Source organism: Leptonychotes weddellii, chromosome 9, assembly GCF_054177405.1.
Source record: "Leptonychotes weddellii isolate Sample4059 chromosome 9, ASM5417740v2, whole genome shotgun sequence".
Classification (NCBI taxonomy): Eukaryota; Metazoa; Chordata; class Mammalia; order Carnivora; family Phocidae; genus Leptonychotes; species Leptonychotes weddellii.
Window position 1 is genome coordinate 28,497,864 of NC_138377.1, and position 16,735 is coordinate 28,514,598.

The window sequence follows — 16,735 nt, forward strand, 5'->3', positions numbered from 1 at the left end:
TTAAACTCTCCAGATCTTGCCATTCCCTTTCAAAGACCGACTGCTTTTTGTTTTGTTTTCTGTTGCTAATATAACATGAGGGCAGGAACATGAAAGGAAAAAGAACAAAAGGACCAGAGATGCATGGGGAGAAGGGGTCTTTAAGGCTCCCTTTTCTCTCCCCCCGGCCCACTGGCCTCTGCTTGGCAGAGCTGGGCTGCGGTATGTCTGGCAGGCCCTGCTCCCCCGTTTTTCTCCCCTAGTGTGGCTCCTGCTCAGCTTTCCCTTGTGACATCTAGCTGCCACCCGGCCTTCTTCTACCTCCTTTTCTGATTATCCCCTTTGATGGGTGCTGGCCGTCCCTTCTGTGTCCCCTACTTCCTTCCACCCCCCCCCCGACTTACCTACTTCACTGCCACACTGCCCAGCGACAGCCGCATCTCTGAGGTCCCCACCCAGACTGGTGCGGTCACATGCCCCACAACTGGGATAGGCTCCTCCGCCATCCGTTCGAAATCCCTGTACCCGACTTCTTTCCAGGGCCAACAAAGCCCAGGTGAGGGCGGGTCGTCCCCCAGCAGGCTACGGGAAGGTGCGGGCGAGAGGACAATTTGAGAAGCCGTGGCAGAGTCAGACAAGGAGCAGCAGATGGAGACACGCACTTGACAGAGTGGACACAAGAGATGGAAAGATACACAGTATGAGGAAAAACAGCTTCAGGGCAAGAAAGAGCAGAGAGCGAAAACCCATGAAAGTGTAGTAAGTACTAAAACCAGAAAGGCCTGAAGAGAAACCGTCCGGGGAGCAGCAAGCAGACGCCTGACACCAGTGCAGTCAGGTCAGGGAACAGGAGCAGGAAGCCATGGCGCAACAGAAACCTCTCAGAAAGGGTCATTCACCTCCCAAGCTGTGGGCTTCTTGGCTGCGGCGAGCAGAATCTATTTAAAACACAAGCAAGCATTTTACCTCCGTCTGTTTTGTCTAGAAAAGCCTGGAGCCAAAGGCTTAGGGAACCATGCCAGCATTAGGACCCTGCACAGACGACAGAGCTGAGACCACGAGATCCTTGCCCCCTCTGGGAATCAGCCTCCCTTCCCCTGGTACAAGCTGCCCGGCCACTAACCTCACGGCGTATTGATCCAAGTCCCAAAGGCTGCTTGTGTTATCCACTTCCACTGGGAAAGTCTCGACGACTTCCTTCACTCTGTCTTCAAGCTTGTCAGAAAGCAGATGCTGTTCAAATGTGACAGCAGTGCTAAAAGGGATGCTCACAGGGAGCTCCCTGACCAGTGGGAATATTCTCAGTGATGACTGAAGAGGCCTTGGGTGATCGGATAACAGCAAGACAAAGAGGAGAGCACCAAAGGACATGAGAGATAAAATGGCCCCAGGGAAACCATATGGGACTTGAATTGGAAAACACAAACAGCCTCCCTCCTTTCCCTGGACTGTGTATCTTTGGGAAACTCTAATCTGGGGAAGACCTGACTCCTCATCCACCTGCCACAAAGGAGTACAAAATAAGGCTGGGAGCTAAAAGTGGCTGAGGACAGCCATCCATCCATCCATCACGCTTTGGTTTCTGACTGAGAGGGCTGGGAATGAGAGGGCTTCCTTCCCTGGCTCTGGAGCCTGTAAATTGTGTAAAATACTGTGCCAGGCTGAATATAAGTCCTCTGCGCTGCATGACATTTATATTCTTGAAAAACATAGTGTATAAATCAAATCAAATTTTGCCTGCCAGAGAAGTTGGCCTTTCAAAATAAATTTGAGGTCAATCCTATGTTTAAAGAGAAGAATGGCTTGTGAAGGTGAAAAATCATCCCAGTTCATGTCTGTAACTTTGGAGTTTTGAATGTCTGATTTGGGTGGCTGTGGGGGTGGGGGTGGGACTGTCTAGAGATCCATCTATGGTTTACTTGTGGACTGCAATTCAGCATCACTTTAAAACAAAAAATGTAGTCGGATAGGTATGTTGCAGAAGCCCCTGCTAAAGAAATATGAATTTTAAAAAATTGATTATGGAAAATTTCAAATATGTATTTTAAAAGTAGCAAGCCTAATATAAAAAACCCAACTCCAGCTATCATCAACTCCTGGCCAATCCTGTGAGAAACATGGACTTTTGAGCCAGATGACAGATACAGAGAATGAACTTCATAGGACAGGACAAACAGGATTAGTGGTACTGAGGCTGTAGGTCCAAGTTTCTACATAAATGCCTTAGACCAGAGCCTGGAGTATAAAGAGAAAGGCTGAGAAACATTCTTTTTTTTTTTTTTTTAAGATTTTATTTATTTGACCTAGAGAGACACAGCGAGAAAGGGAAGACAGCAGGGGGAGTGGGAGAGGGAGAAGCAGGCTTCCCGCGGAGCAGGGAGCCCGATGCGGGGCTCGATCCCAGGACCCCGGGATCATGACCTGAGCCCAAGGCAGACGCTTAATGACTGAGCCACCCAGGCGCCCCTGAGAAACATATTCTTGGTTAACAACCAAAGAAAGCTGGGACTTAAAAACAAAACCCCTCTTCCCCCCAGCTCCAGGCTGAATAACGCCCAAGTAACAGTAACAGTGGTTACCTTCAAGGAGGGAAAGGACTGGGGAGGGATGAGGGCGGGGGGGAGGGATTCCCTTTTCATTACACATTAAAAATTTTTTTTTTGGAATTTGTGCACACATTACCTATTTTCAAAAGTAACTTGTAAGAAACAAATATCATGAAGTTTTGCAGTAACCACATCTACTAGATACGACAAAAGAGCAAACTGGATTTGCTGTCTTATAGTAATCTGCTCAGGTAGATGAATGTACAACCTTCTGATCCAAAGCCGTACATCATCAGATGTTTCACGTAATATAAGAAACCCCAGCCCCGAGAGCTGGAGTAACTGGACTCAGAGCCGTGGATCGCAGCAGTCCTAGAACCAGAGGGGCTGGTGTCCACACTGAGCCCAAAGCCCTAGGTAGGAGCCTGATCGGGACTCACACATCATGCCCTACCTGCTCATCAGCACCCAGGTCCACACGGAAGTGGGCCCCACCCCAGTGGGTGATGAGCACTCAGCTCCAGAGCTGATAGAGTATCTGGGGGCCTCACAGAGAAGTGTCTTGGGAAACAAAACTTTTTTGAGTACTTCATCGGTGGCCCTCCCCGCATGGTCCTGGACAAGCTGGAACATGTGCTGAGCATGACAGAGGTGGGCCAGATGCTGGTGTGGTGCTTGCACAGCGACTAACTCTCTCACACTTAGGAGCAGACAGGGCTCCCCTTTTTTGTATGATTCCCAATCCTGAGCATCTGTTCACTCACTGTCCAGCCCCTCTCTTCCCAAATCGTCATTTTCCTTTGCCCAGCACCACTGGGCAGTGAATGGCCTTTTCTGAAACCTGCCTCAGCCAGTGGGAGAGGGCAGGGCCCTTGCCTTGGGGCTTCTAGTTGCCCCTCCAGTTTCAGGCCTGGCCAAGGGCCTTAGAGGAGGTCATGATCTGTGGGCAGGCTGAGGGGCCCACAAGAGCTAGGCTGTCCTTGGCCAGCAGCTGGGAGACCCCAAGGAGCACAGTTCCAGGATTGGGTGGGAGGGTCCTGCATAGCTAGTCCAAGCCAATAAAGGGCTGTGATGAGTGGTTGCTCAAAAAAAAAAAAAAGAAAGAAAGAAAGAAAGAAACCCCAGCCCTGAATGGCTACATGGGGCATACAATTTGTCAAAATTCACACGCAGTACTCTTAAGATTTGTACTTTACTGTATGTTCATTTTGCTGTGCTTCAATAAAGTATTATTAACAACAACAAAAATCCTAGCCCTTGTGAACAAATGAGTCAAAGAATCGCCACTTGGGGGTTTATTGGGTTGGTAGTTCAGAGAAAACTGTTGTTTTGAGAAGACAACACAATGTAGACTTTCTGCAAAAACTTGCTCTTTGGAAACCATCACTACAGCATGTGTTTTTGGTTAAGCATTCCACGGCTGAAACGCAACTCTATGCTGAGATGCCGAGAGGATGAGGCAAAATCTTGGCCAAGGTCAAGCTCTGCTGATGGTCTGAGACGGGGACGGCAGCCAACTGCTCTGCACTTGTATGACATTTAAAAAAGAAAAACTAACCCCAAGCCATCTCTGTCCCTTTTTGGAGCCAACATTAGTCCTGCTCATTGTATCCAAGAACTCAGAGGAAGCCGCATGTATGTGGCTACATCTCAGGCCTACCAAACCTCCAGGGCCCATACATACATCCTTTGATTAAAAAAAAATAAGCTAGCTTACTGGGACTCTAGTTGGCTCTATGGGATATGACGAAAGATGTCAGAATTTTAGATGAAGTTAGGGTTCATCTATCAGAGGGCAGAGAAATACACTTTAGCCTCCCTTTTGGCTATCCGGTTACTTTTTTTGGAACTACAGCAACAAAATGACCCTGATTTGGCAGAAAATGGGGGCTCGTGTCTACATCTGGGTGATTATTATAAAAAGTGCTGCAAGTTTAGTATATTGGGTCTAAATCTGTGCTAAACAAAGAAAAGCCAATATACCAACACCCTCTTTGGGACTGAAACTAAGCACAAGGACGAACTGGGAAATGTATTTTCTGTCAGGTCATAGGGAACAGATATATAAACAGAGCAATGCCTTTTGGCAGCTTATAAAATATAAACTACATTTTGCACATGTCTGTCTTACTGATGGCCAAAGGTAAAAGGGACAAAGTCCAAGGCCAGTCAGGGTTATACAAGATGCAGGCCCCAGAAACTTCCCAGTCTCCCTGTGAGTTGATCATGTCTTAGGACTTATGGATGGATAACAACGTGCTAACACTGGATCCCTCAAAAAGGCAGTCATGACAACATAAAAAAAGAGAATATTTTTAACTTACTGGTTTAGTGTTTTCCTTGTAAAGTACCTAATTCTATTCAGTCCTCTATAGTATAGTCTTAATTTCTCCTATCCTTAAAATGAGAAACACTCACTCCTTTTTTCTCAAAATCTTCCCATCTATAATATTTGGCAAACTTGCCTCATTTCCATTCTGTGCTTATCCCTTATTAAACCTTACAGAACTAGCAATGCGGTTGAAGATAAACATTTCTCTTCTTTCTTTGTTGTTAAGTAGTGAACTAAGTAGGAATGTGAGTTCCCTAAGGCCACACACAGCACATCTCTGGTGAGAACTGTATTTTGACCCCAGGTGGAACACCAGGTGGAGGAAGCAGGCTTCTCTCTCTAGTCAATGAGGCCAGGAGGACATGGTGTGGCATCCTGCTTCCCTCATTTCCCCCCTTTCCGTGCACAGTCTCCATTCCCAGAGCCGGGGGCGGGATGAGGGTGTTCAGCGAAGCAGAAGGTACACAACTCCCAAGGGAAAGCACCACATAAGAAACAGTGGGATGTACTGCAGAATGCTACAGCTAGGAGGGTCCTTACAGCACATCTAATCTCGACTTCTAACTTTATTGGTAAAGAAAGCAGCCCAGAAAAGTTAAGTGATTAGTCCAAAGATACACAGCTAATGGCCAGAACCAAAACCTAGGTCACCAGCCTGTTTCTCTGACCCTCCAACACACGACAGAACTGAGTACAGGGAAAAGCAAAATAGAAAGCGAAGTCCATGGGCTACCCCCATCAACCCATGAACCAAATAAACATACCTCTTTTAAAACTACCTATGTCTTAATCTCCCATTTCTTTTCAGCTGTTAGCTTACTAAGCTCAAATGTTTGGTTCTTATCCAGGACTTAACGGATACCCTGGTGGCCTGAACAGTCAGAATCCCAACTCTGCCCCAGCATGTTGAAGCCTGAAAAGGGAGATCTTTGGGAAGCAGGAGTAGAATATAAGTAGGCTCTCCAACTCAGGAATATTCTGGACCACACACCATGCTTATAATAATGCTGACTCCAAACTCAGCAGCTTTTGGAGCTTATGCAGGCAGAAAGGCAACAGACTACCCACTTAGCGAGAGGAAAATGCAAGAATTAATAAGTAAGGAAGCTAAAAGGAGGGCAAATGCTTTGGGTTCAGTCTGGAAGGTAGGAAATTATCTCCATTCAGAGCAGAAAATGACCTTGTAAGGCAGTGTATACATACCACCCAGGATTCGTGAACTAGGTCCTTTGACATTCCCTATTCCTATGCAAAGGAAGTCAGTTCCTGATTATCCCCCAAATGATTACCCATTTGGTTCAGTTACCCACAGTGTCTAGGGACCTCCAACAAGGTGGGCCACAGACAGACCTGGTTAGATGGAAATAATAGTCTAATGTACTTCCCACCTTCCCAAATCACATGCCGGCACTACGGCAAGGGCCTCGGTGCCTCAAGCAAAGGGGGGTGACTAACGCATCTCCTAGCAGGCTGGTGGGCTAGGTCATTTGAACAAGTAAGCTACCTGGCTGCCTGTAAGCCCTGCGCCATCACCTGACGCGAAACTGCTCCAGGGCTGGGGACAGGCAGAAGGTATAAGACTTCAGCATGAGGAGGTAACTTGGTGAATAGCTAATGTATATCGCTGAATTCCAAAGCAAATGTATTCTGGGGACCATGTATTATATTTACGTTATTCAGATCAAGAGTTCATTGTAACAAGGTCATTCTTACACCCTCTTTCAGCTTATCTCACCCAAGAAAAACGGATTCCCACTGAATTCCTGAAGGATCAGGTACTCCAAAAATGGCCACTGAGCAACAGAAAAGACAAAAGATCAGAAAGAAGGACCCTTTTAAAATATGTAATAATTAGTAAACTAGCAAACCAAGAAACTGTCTTCTTTAAAAGTAAAAAGTGATACCTCTCATGACGGTGAGACATGATGAAGAAAAAAAAAGGAGGAAAGGATAAATGAATGAATGAACAACTCAGAGAGGTAAGGTAAACTAAGAATTTAGATTATAGTCAAAAGTTAGGGCCGCACACTAACAGGTAGAAGAGGAAGCTGAACAAAAGCTCTTTCTGCCTGCTGGGTTCTTAAGAGTCTAAAATGAGGGATTAAAATGGCTTTATTTCAACAGAACACATTTGTCATCTGATCTCCATCCGTGACATGGATAAGAATAAGTAACTTATGGCTGCACTCTTAAAGAGCAACAAATCCCTGAATATTGTGCCTTGTTCACTTTAGGACAGCAAATCACCGATTGCTTGTGTATCGTACACACAAAAAAGATCTGTCTGTAACTTTTATTTTACGTTTTTATTTTAAAATAAACAGTGTTTCCAAAAAACATTGGCTACAAGGGGAAATGAGTCAGTAAAGGATGGGAGACAAAGGGGAAGCAGAGAGAAGACTCTAAGCCTAGAAACACAATGACGGGGGCACATTCAGCGAGGCCCTTGCCATGACCCTGTCCTCTCACTACCGCTCACATGGAGGCTCAGCAAATGTACTGGGACACGAGCTTAAGGGTTAGAGAGAACCGTTCCCTTGAAATAAAAGGTGGTATCAATTGATACTCACTCCAGCAATGTGAGCCCCCTCCGCCCCATCCAACTTCTAGGATTCTATCCTAAGTAAATTATCAAAGATACAGTCAAAGATTTATATAAAAGACAGTTCATCACAGCACCACTGACATTAACAAAGGATCTGAAACAACCAGAATTTTCAACAGTGTGGGAATGGACACCTAAAATATGGTAGAGCCACTAGAAATCTACTTTCAAAGATTAGGGGCACAGGAAATTAATTACTTGTGGTGTGGTACCATGTTAAGTGAGGAGGAAAAAATAGGATGCCAACCTGTATTTATATATGACTCTGAATTTTATTTGTATTTTATGCATTTTTAAATAGTGAAAGGAAATTCATGGACATACCAGCAAAGTTAGCTCTTTTCTAAACAGAGGGAAGATGGATGGTTTTTATTCCTTCTTTAGACTCGTTTCTAATGAACATACATTGCTTTTCTTTTTTTTTTTCCTATCGGCAAAACACAATAATTAGCTCTTTTATAATATGCCTTCCCTAAAATATCTCACTTGAGGTCACCATTGTCAGTCTTGAGGAAAGGGTGCTAAAGGCTGACTCAGAGAAAGTCAAATCTACACAGTAACTTCTGAGAAGGGCGAGAAATCTCATGTGCCAGTCTAGCTTCTTTCTCTACGGTGGCTGCTGGCTCTGTTACTGGGCCTTGCAGGAAGCTCTGTTGGGGAATCCATTCCTTCTTCCCACAGCAACCACTGCACCTTTACATAAGCTCGTACGTGCTTCTCCCCTCTTAGCATGAGGATCACGGGGAAAGAGAATGAAAGCACCCTACTCCCTGTTTCAGAGGAAGTTTTCTTGTAACCCTATCCAAATGACCCAAAATCAGCTACACAGATTTGGAAATATAAGTCACCAGTTATGTTCAGGAACCATATATAAAAGCCCTATTTCTCAAGAATGAATATAAAACAAAATCTGTGAGTGCCACCTTGTGGCAAGCCTGACTACTCCAACGACCACCCATCAGTCTCCAAGGTTCACCCCTGGACTCCAGAGCGTGGGGTCCAGCCACTGAGGCACACGCCCACAATAACCTACCCCACTGAACATATGGTCCCTAAGGCGGCTGGTACTATTCATTTTCAAGGATCTCTAAGTTTAGGGCCCAGAAATGCCTGTTTGAGGACAAGAGGGAATGAAGGGGCGTAAGAACAAAATGCACCTTCGTTTCCGGACCATTCGCTGATGGGCTGAAGCTGCGCTGTGCGTGGTATGTCTGCACGCACGTCACGCCACTGCCACACGGCAGGGACCTGAGGGATGACTATCTCCTCCCCCAAGAACAGTTACCGATTTTATAAAGCTGTGAAGAAAAAAGTGTTACATTTACAATCAGTGAACTTTGTGCTTAGAAGAAGTTTTATTTATCAGTGTTAGAGCAAACCATCACCAACTTGGGCACAATTTCAAAACAGCTCCTGTTGGATTCTGGCCATAAAACTGTTTAAGTTTGTTAGTCATCTTGTAAAAAAGCTCTCCTCATACTTGAGAAAAAATACTAATCACTAATAACTTGCTTTCATGCTCAAAGTGGTGGCTTCACATAAAGAGATGAAACATCACCGTTTTGAACATCTAAATATATGAATTAATCTCAGAGTCCCAGGCATGAGAGCAGGTGGAGAAATCCTCACAATGCAATCTAACCAAAGGACTCCAAGAGACAATGAAGTGTTGAAAACAGGTCAGTATTACAAATCTGAAGGAACACAGAACCCGGAAGGGACCTGACACTGATTCTGAAAGAAGAGAATCTTCCTCTCAGAAAGGGATTCAGCTAAAAACCCTGCACTTCTGGACAGGAGGATTGCAACGAACAGACAATGAAAGGGAACGCGGAGCAAATATCAAAGTTTTCTTGAGAGATGGTGCTTGTACTTCTCTCGGCCCCACCCAGTTAGAAGGCCTATTTCCAGAAAAGGATTTCCTCCAGTGTTAGGGTGGAAGCATATGGCAGGAAGTCGCTGCTTTGGTCCTGGACGTGTAAAGGGGGACATTCTCAAGTATGGAAATAAACTGAAGTGACCTAGATGGGATGGATCTCAACCAGGTGAGTTGTGGGAGAGCATGAAGCCAAGGAATTTACAATTATGAGCTTGAACCGGGAAAATGAATCTGACTCCTTGTTCACCTCTCCAACCTCTGCAAGAAAGTTTTCTCCCGTCCTCACCCAATGGGATTAAAATACTTGGCTGCCCCTGTTTGAGAAAAACCAACATACTGGGCAGGGAAGAAATGTATTAAAAACCTGAGCACCTTGACAAGTCACCTCAGGGGAGAATCCTTCATTTGCTGTCTGCACAGGGAAAGCAAAAGAAGGAAAGCAAAATAAAGGCCAAGGCCCTTTTGTCCACGAAAATAAAATAAGAGGGAGGCAAAAAGAATTCTCACCCTGCCCAACTAAAATCCACAACCATACGCTCCCCTTGAAGCAACAGCCTGGCTCCACCAGAAGCATCCTGGGATCTGCGTGGGTTGGCATTCCACGTTGTGACACTGGGCTCTGACAATTAATGACACGGGAAGAGGTGACTTTCCCGCCTTGGCTCAGCTTCCTGGCCGTCCTCACCTGGGAAGAGAGCGGCTGTCACGACAGCTTGATGGGAAGGTCTTCCCCATATCTCCGGAGCAGCTTCTGATGGTTGTGGTCCACGGACCACTGCTGGGGCAGGTGCCTGGGCTGCATGGAGTCCAGGAAGTGCTGACGCCAGCGGCTCTCCAGCTGCATGAGGGAGCGCAGCCCGCCCCGGCTGTGGCACCGCACCACCCTCAGCCCGTGGGGGACGTAGTTTTCGTTGGAAATCCTGGCAAGACACAAAGTACAGGGGTCTGAGGGAGGCAAGCACGGCATGGTGGCGCAGATGGCTCCAAATGCTGCGGGCCACGGGGCTTCCACAGGGCAGATGAGGAGGTGGCTAGACTTCTAAAGGGTTGATTACATTAATGCTTAAAAAAAAAGATTTTATTTATTTACTTGAGAGAGAGAGAGCACGGGCAGGAGGGGGGAGGGGCAGAGGGAGAAGCGGACTCCCCGCTGAGCAGGGGCTCGCTCCCAGGACCCTGAGACCATGACCTGAGCCGAAGGCAGACGCTTAACGGACTGAGCCACCCAGGCGCCCCCTACTTTGTTTTTAAAGCATCTTTCCTACATCTGCCTTTTTAAAGAAGTAGTTTGGACATACTGCACACAGTCCAACAGAAAGGTGTTTGGGGATTCTGAGCTGTATTTGTGGGAAGGCCGCTGCAGGCTGCTCAGCCCCCACTCCAGGGGCCGTACTGTCTGGCTGACAATGAGTGAAGAATGTCGTTGGTCTTTTATTTCCTCCAGGGTTACTCAGGTACCAGCCCGCCCTTCTTTTAAGGTATTCATTCTCAACCATACTTAGTATCTATACGGGGCTGTTACATCACCCCACATGTTCCAATGTCTCAAACACTGGAACACTTACACGTAAAATGCAAGGTGGGACATTTCTTTAGTGCCTCCTTCCTCCCAGAAAGAATGCCAAGCCGGCCGGCACAGGCAGTCCAGTCAGTGGTATGGTGATAGCATTCTGTGATGACAGGCGGGAGCTCCACCCGTGGTGAGCACAGCATATCACGTGGACTTGGTGGATCCCTGTTGTGCACCTGAAACTCATGTAACATTCTGTGACTGTGTCAACGACGCTTCAATTTAAAAAAAATATAAATAAAAAAAGATGGGGGCGCCTGGCTGGCTCAGTCAGTAGAACATGCGACTCTTCATCATACAGTCATGAGTTCGAGCCCCACGCTGGGCCTCGAGATTACTTTAAAAAAAAAAATCAACAAATAAAAATCTTGGGGCGCCTGGCTGGCTCAGTCAGTGGAGCATGCAGCTCTTGATCTTGGGGTTGTGAGTTCAAGCCCCATGTTGGGTGCAGAGATTACTCAAAATTACAGTCTTTAAAAAAAATAAAAAAGTGGGGCGCCTGGGTGGCTCAGTTGGTTAAGCGACTGCCTTCGGCTCAGGTCATGATCCTGGAGTCCCGGGATCGAGTCCCGCATCGGGCTCCCTGCTCGGCAGGGAGTCTGCATCTCCCTCTGACCCTCCTCCCTCTCATGCTCTCTGTCTCTCATTCTCTCTGTCTCAAAATAAATAAATAAAAATCTTTAAAAAATAAAAAAAAAATAAAAAAGAATGCCAAACCACATCCATGAGAGACATGTTTTGGTCCCTATGAAATAGTCTGTTGTGCAGCCGGTGCTGTTCAATGGAAGATGAATCCCTGCCTCCTTCCTAACTAAGCAGAGAGACCTTAAAAAGTGCTCTGATGCCCTGCCAACAGTGCTTTCACCTCCTGTGAGTAACGACTACTTTTCTTGAGGAAGCCCCTACCCTATGGACTCAGTTCCCCTCCTTGCATCCATACCCCACTCTCAGTCCTCCCTCTCAATACCCTCTCCCCATTCTAGCAGTGCTAGTGCCCTCTCGGGATCTGCAGCCACTTCACTGCTTAGCTCCCAAGTGTGCCACTAACGTGCCCCCGCAAACAGCTACTCTTCTCGGCCCCAGACATCCAAGTCCAGCATCCCTCTATCCAAGTCAGCAAGGCGATTGGTTAGAAAGGCCTGTGGCTGAAAGGGGAAAGTTTAGTTGTTTTAGCAAATACATCTGGGAATTGGCCAAAGGAACCAGTCTCATTAATTTTTCATCAGACCTTGGTAAGTTACTTAACTTTAACCTCAGGGTAGCGAACATAAAACTTGGAAAATAACATCTATTCTACAACCTCGTAAAATAGTTATAAGGATAAAACTCATTAGTGATGCTTTTTTAACTTCAAAATATTTTAAAAATGCAAGACATAATGCTAGCAGTTACCAGTAAGAAATCTAAATCCTATTTCATAGGGTTGTTAGAAGAACCAATTAAGGTAATTTATAGAAAGTTTATTAGCTTGGTTAAGTAGATGAGGATATCTATAACTATTTGTTTGATAAATGTTTGCTGCTACCTTTAAGATTTTTGGGTCTTGAAACTGTACAGGCCACCAGCATCACTCTCACAGTTTTGTGAACTTATCAGGCCCTAGTACTACTGGAAAAGTGATCATGGGAAGTGAAACTAGAGCAGGTGGCCCAGTCTCTTTCACTCAGCCGTGTACCCATTCATTTCTCAGGACCATCGGCTTCTCATTGAGGAACACTGAATTAAGTCACGAGTTCAACTCTGTACTCATGGGGAAGGAGAAAAAGCAAAGAAGGAAGGAAAAAGGAGAAAAATCATATGAACGGTAAGAGCAATTCTGGCCAATATTCTATTCGGTGGGCCAGGACCCTGAGTGCAGGTGAGACAGCGAACATGAATCCAATCATTGGTCTCAGTTCCCACAGACCTGGGTAAGATAAGACACAAAGCCACAAACGTCGTACTCATGAGCAACTTCAGAGACTCGAGGGTATTTTTTGAGTATTATTTTCATCTCCTGTGCTGACTTTAGGATTTACTTCTGCATAGAATGTCTAAGGCACTGCTCCACTGCATTTGAACTCATCTGCTAATCATGAAAACGACTGGACGTAGATGACCCTAAAGGGTCAAGGACAGAAGGCAAGTCTCCTATGGAAAGGAAATTCTCAAACAGATTCTTCTCTCCCAGCCCTATGGTATTTTAAGGTCTTTTAAGACACTCAATGGGAGAAGAGAGGCTATGCTCTGCACCTAAATGGCTAATGCCCTACCCCCTTCCTGGCAAGCACCCTCACTAAGTAGTCAGGGTTAATGCCACTGGGTTATTCCTCAATCCTTTCTCAGACCAGAACTGTCCACTGTACCTTGTCTCCAGGCCAGCAGCCTCTTGAAGCATCTCATCCGTGACTGTGTCTGTGTTGTAAAACTCTCTGAGTGCTTGCAAAAGCTCCTCCTTTCGATGAGCAGGCAGGCTCTCTGCGTTGAGCAGGGCCCTGGCCCCAGAGCGTACCTGCCGGCGCTCAGGGTCTTCCAGCAGGCGCAGACCCTCCTCGGAGCCAATGGGGGCCTGGAACTCCCTGGCCAGCTGCTGCTTCAGGTGGTTGTCATAGTAGTTAGAGATGGCGTGGCAGGAGGTGCAGAGCAGAAGCACATCGTGCGAGTTGTGGTCCTTCATCTCAATGGGGAAGTGCTTCCGGTACTCATGTGGAATCACGTTCTTCCTGCCAAGCCCACCCAGAAGGCAGTGCTCGTTAGCAAAGGACACAGAACACAGGTAGAGCTAGAAGGCAGGCCACTGGGATTCTCATCTGGGCCTACACAGGACTGAGAAGCCTTGGGCACCACAACCCAAGAGAGATTACATAAAGGCAATACTGCTTCTTCCACTCTCGGCCTACCTACCTAGCTGTGCCTTAGTTTCCTCTCTCCGAGGAGCAAGTTCATACCACCTGCTAGCAAGAGTCAGCGGAGGGCCAAGGCAGGGGAAGGCTAATAACAACTGTGCTCCCAGAAGGACAAGTATCAGAGAATTAAAAAAAAATTCTAATGACCTTTAACATCTGGAAAATAACTCTCTCAAAGCATGTAGCGGGTCCCTCTACTCCTGAAATTTTGGAAGCCTGGTGACCTAAAAAAAGCAAATTTCCTCATCTGAGGAACCCCTTACTCAGACTATGTCCGTGGCTCATCAAGGCCCATCGTTCTTTTCTAAGGAGAACTGAGCTCTCAGTAAAAACTCTTGGCATTCACAACTATTTGTTTCACTTTGTAAGAGGAGAGTAGGAAAGTGAGTTACTCCACTGAAGCCAGGGAGTAGAGCCAAAGTGTGCCTTCAGGTCTCCGAATACAGGCATACCTCATTTTACTGCACTTTGCAGATACTGCATTTTTTACAAATTGAAAGTCTGTGGCAACTCTGCATCAAGCAAGTCTATTGGCCCCGTTTTTTTTCCCAACAGCATTTGTTCACTTTGTGTCTCTGTGTCACATTTTGATAATTCTCCCAACATTTCAAACTTTTTCATTATTACTATATTTGTTATGCTGATCTGTGATCACTATCCTAGGTGTCACTATAGTAATTGTTTTGGGAGGCCATGAACCATGCCCACATAAGACAGCGCACTCAATAGATAAATGTGTGTGTTCTGACTGCCTCACCAACCGGCCATTCCTGTGTCGCTCTCCCTTTCCTCGGGCCTCCTTACTCCTTGAGATGCAATGATATTGATATCAGGCCAGTTAATAACCTACTACAATGACCTCTAAGTGTTCAGGTGAAAAGAAGAGAGGCATGTCTCCCACTTTAAATCAAAAGCTAGAAATGATTACATTTAGTGAGGAAGGCAGGTCGAAAGCCAAGACAGACCAAAAGCTAGGCCTCCTGCTGCAGTTAGCTAAGTTGTGACTGCACAGGAGAAGTCCTTGAAGGCAATTAAAAGTGCTGCTCCAGTGAACACATAAATGCTATGCAAACCAAACAGCCTTACTGCTGACATGGAGAAAGGTTAGTGGTCTGGACAGAAGACCAAACCAGCCATTCGGTTATCTTAAGCCAAAGCCTAATCCAGAGCAAGGCCCTAACTCTCTTCAATTCTGTGAAGGCTGAAACAGGTGAGGAAGCTGCAGAAGAAAAGTCTGAAGCTAGCTGAGTTGGTTCATGAAGTTTAAGGGAAGAAACCATCTCCCTAAACATCAAAGTACAAGATGAAGCCCCAAGGGCTGATGTAGAAGCTGCAGTGAGTTATGCAGAAGATCTAGCTAAGATCATTAACGAAGGTGGCTACACTTAACAGCAGATTTTCACTGTGGATGAAACAGCCTTCGACTGCAAGAAGATGCCATCTAGGATTTTCATAGCTAAAGAGGAGAAGTCAGTGCCTGGCTTCAAAACTTCAAAAGCCAGGCTGACTCTCTTATTTGGGACTAATGCAGCTGGTGACTTTAAGTTGAAGCCAATGCTCATGGACCATTCCAAAAATCCCAGAGCCCTTCAGAATTATGCTAAATCTACTCTGCCTGTGCTCTCTAAATGGAACGACAAAGCCTGGATGAGAGCATATCTGTTTACCACATGGTTTACTGAATATTTTAATCCCACTGCTGGGACTACTAGGCAGGAAAAAAAACCCACAAAATTCCTTTTAAAATATTACTGCTGGGGGTGCCTGGGTGGCTCAGTCAGCTGAGGGTCTACCTTTGGCTCAGGTCATGATCCCAGGGTCCTGGGACTGAGCCCCATATCAGGCTCCCTCCTCAGTGGAGAGTCTGCTTGTCCCCCTCCCTGTGTCCCTCAGCCCCCGCTCATGCTCTGTGCTCTTTCTCAGATAAATAAAAATAAAATCTTTAAAAAATAAAATATTACTGCTCATTGATAGTATAACTGGTCACCCAAGAACTCTGATAGATATACAAGATTAATGTTCTTTTCAGGTCTGCTAACACGGCATCTATTCTGCAGCCTGTGGATCAAGCAGTAATTTTGATTTTTAAGTCTTATTATTTAAGAAATACATTTCATAAGGCTATAGCTACCATAAATAGAGATTCCTCTAATGGATCTGGGCAAAGTAAACTGAAAACCTTCCGGAAAGGATTCACCATTCTAGATGCCATGAAGAACATTCATGATTCATGGGAAGAGGTCAAAATACCAACAGTAATTAACAGGAGTCTCTAGCCCTCATGGATGACTTTGAGGGGTTTAAGACTTTGGTGGAGGAAGTAACTGCAGATGTGGTGGGAAACAGCAAGAGAACCGGAATTAGAAGTGGAGCCTGAAGATGGGACTGAATTGCAGCCATTGTTTTATCTCATGATAAAACTTAAAAGGATGAGGAGTTGCATCTTGTTGAATGAGCAAAGAAAGAGGTTTCTTGAGATGGGATCTACTCCTGGTGAAGAGGCTGTGAAGCTTGTTGAAATGACAACAATGGATTTAAAATACTACATAAACTTAGTTGACTAGGCCATGGTAAAATCTGAGAGGACTAACTCCATTTTGGAAGAAGTTCTGCTATGGGCGAAATGCTATCAAACAACATCACATGCTACAGAGTAATCATTCATGAAGAGTTAATTGACTGCAGCAAACTTCACTGTTGTCTTATTTTCACCACCCTGATCAGTCAGCAACCGTCAACATCATGGCAATAACCTCCCCCAGAAAAAAGATTACGGCTCACTAAAAGCTCAGATGTGGTGAGCATTTTTCAGCAACAGAGTATTTTTATTCATTAATTATTTATTTTTAAAGTAATCTCTACACCCAACATGTGGCTCAAATTCATGACCCCAAGAATCAAGAGTCACATCCTCTACTGGCTGAGCCAGCCAGGTGCTC

At 45.7% G+C, this 16,735-nt stretch overlaps 1 protein-coding gene and 1 pseudogene across 3 annotated transcripts in view; one reads left to right on the forward strand and one right to left on the reverse strand.

Moving 5' to 3' along the window:
- Positions 1-1,835: 1,835 nt before the first annotated feature.
- Positions 1,836-16,735, reverse strand: part of EXD2 (exonuclease 3'-5' domain containing 2) — a 59,014-nt gene continuing 44,114 nt past the window's right edge. For 2 of the 3 annotated variants that reach the window (XM_081830352.1, XM_081830354.1), the window contains 2 exons: positions 13,257-13,613; positions 1,836-10,261 (listed from right to left, as the gene is read on the reverse strand). In XM_081830352.1, coding sequence (XP_081686478.1) covers positions 10,045-10,261; positions 13,257-13,613 — 574 coding nt within the window. In that variant the 3' untranslated portion in view covers positions 1,836-10,044. The remainder of the gene's footprint in view (positions 10,262-13,256; positions 13,614-16,735) is intronic. The other variant, XM_081830353.1, reaches the window with a different exon arrangement.
- LOC102740892 (GTP cyclohydrolase 1 feedback regulatory protein pseudogene) lies at positions 2,917-3,215 on the forward strand (annotated as a pseudogene).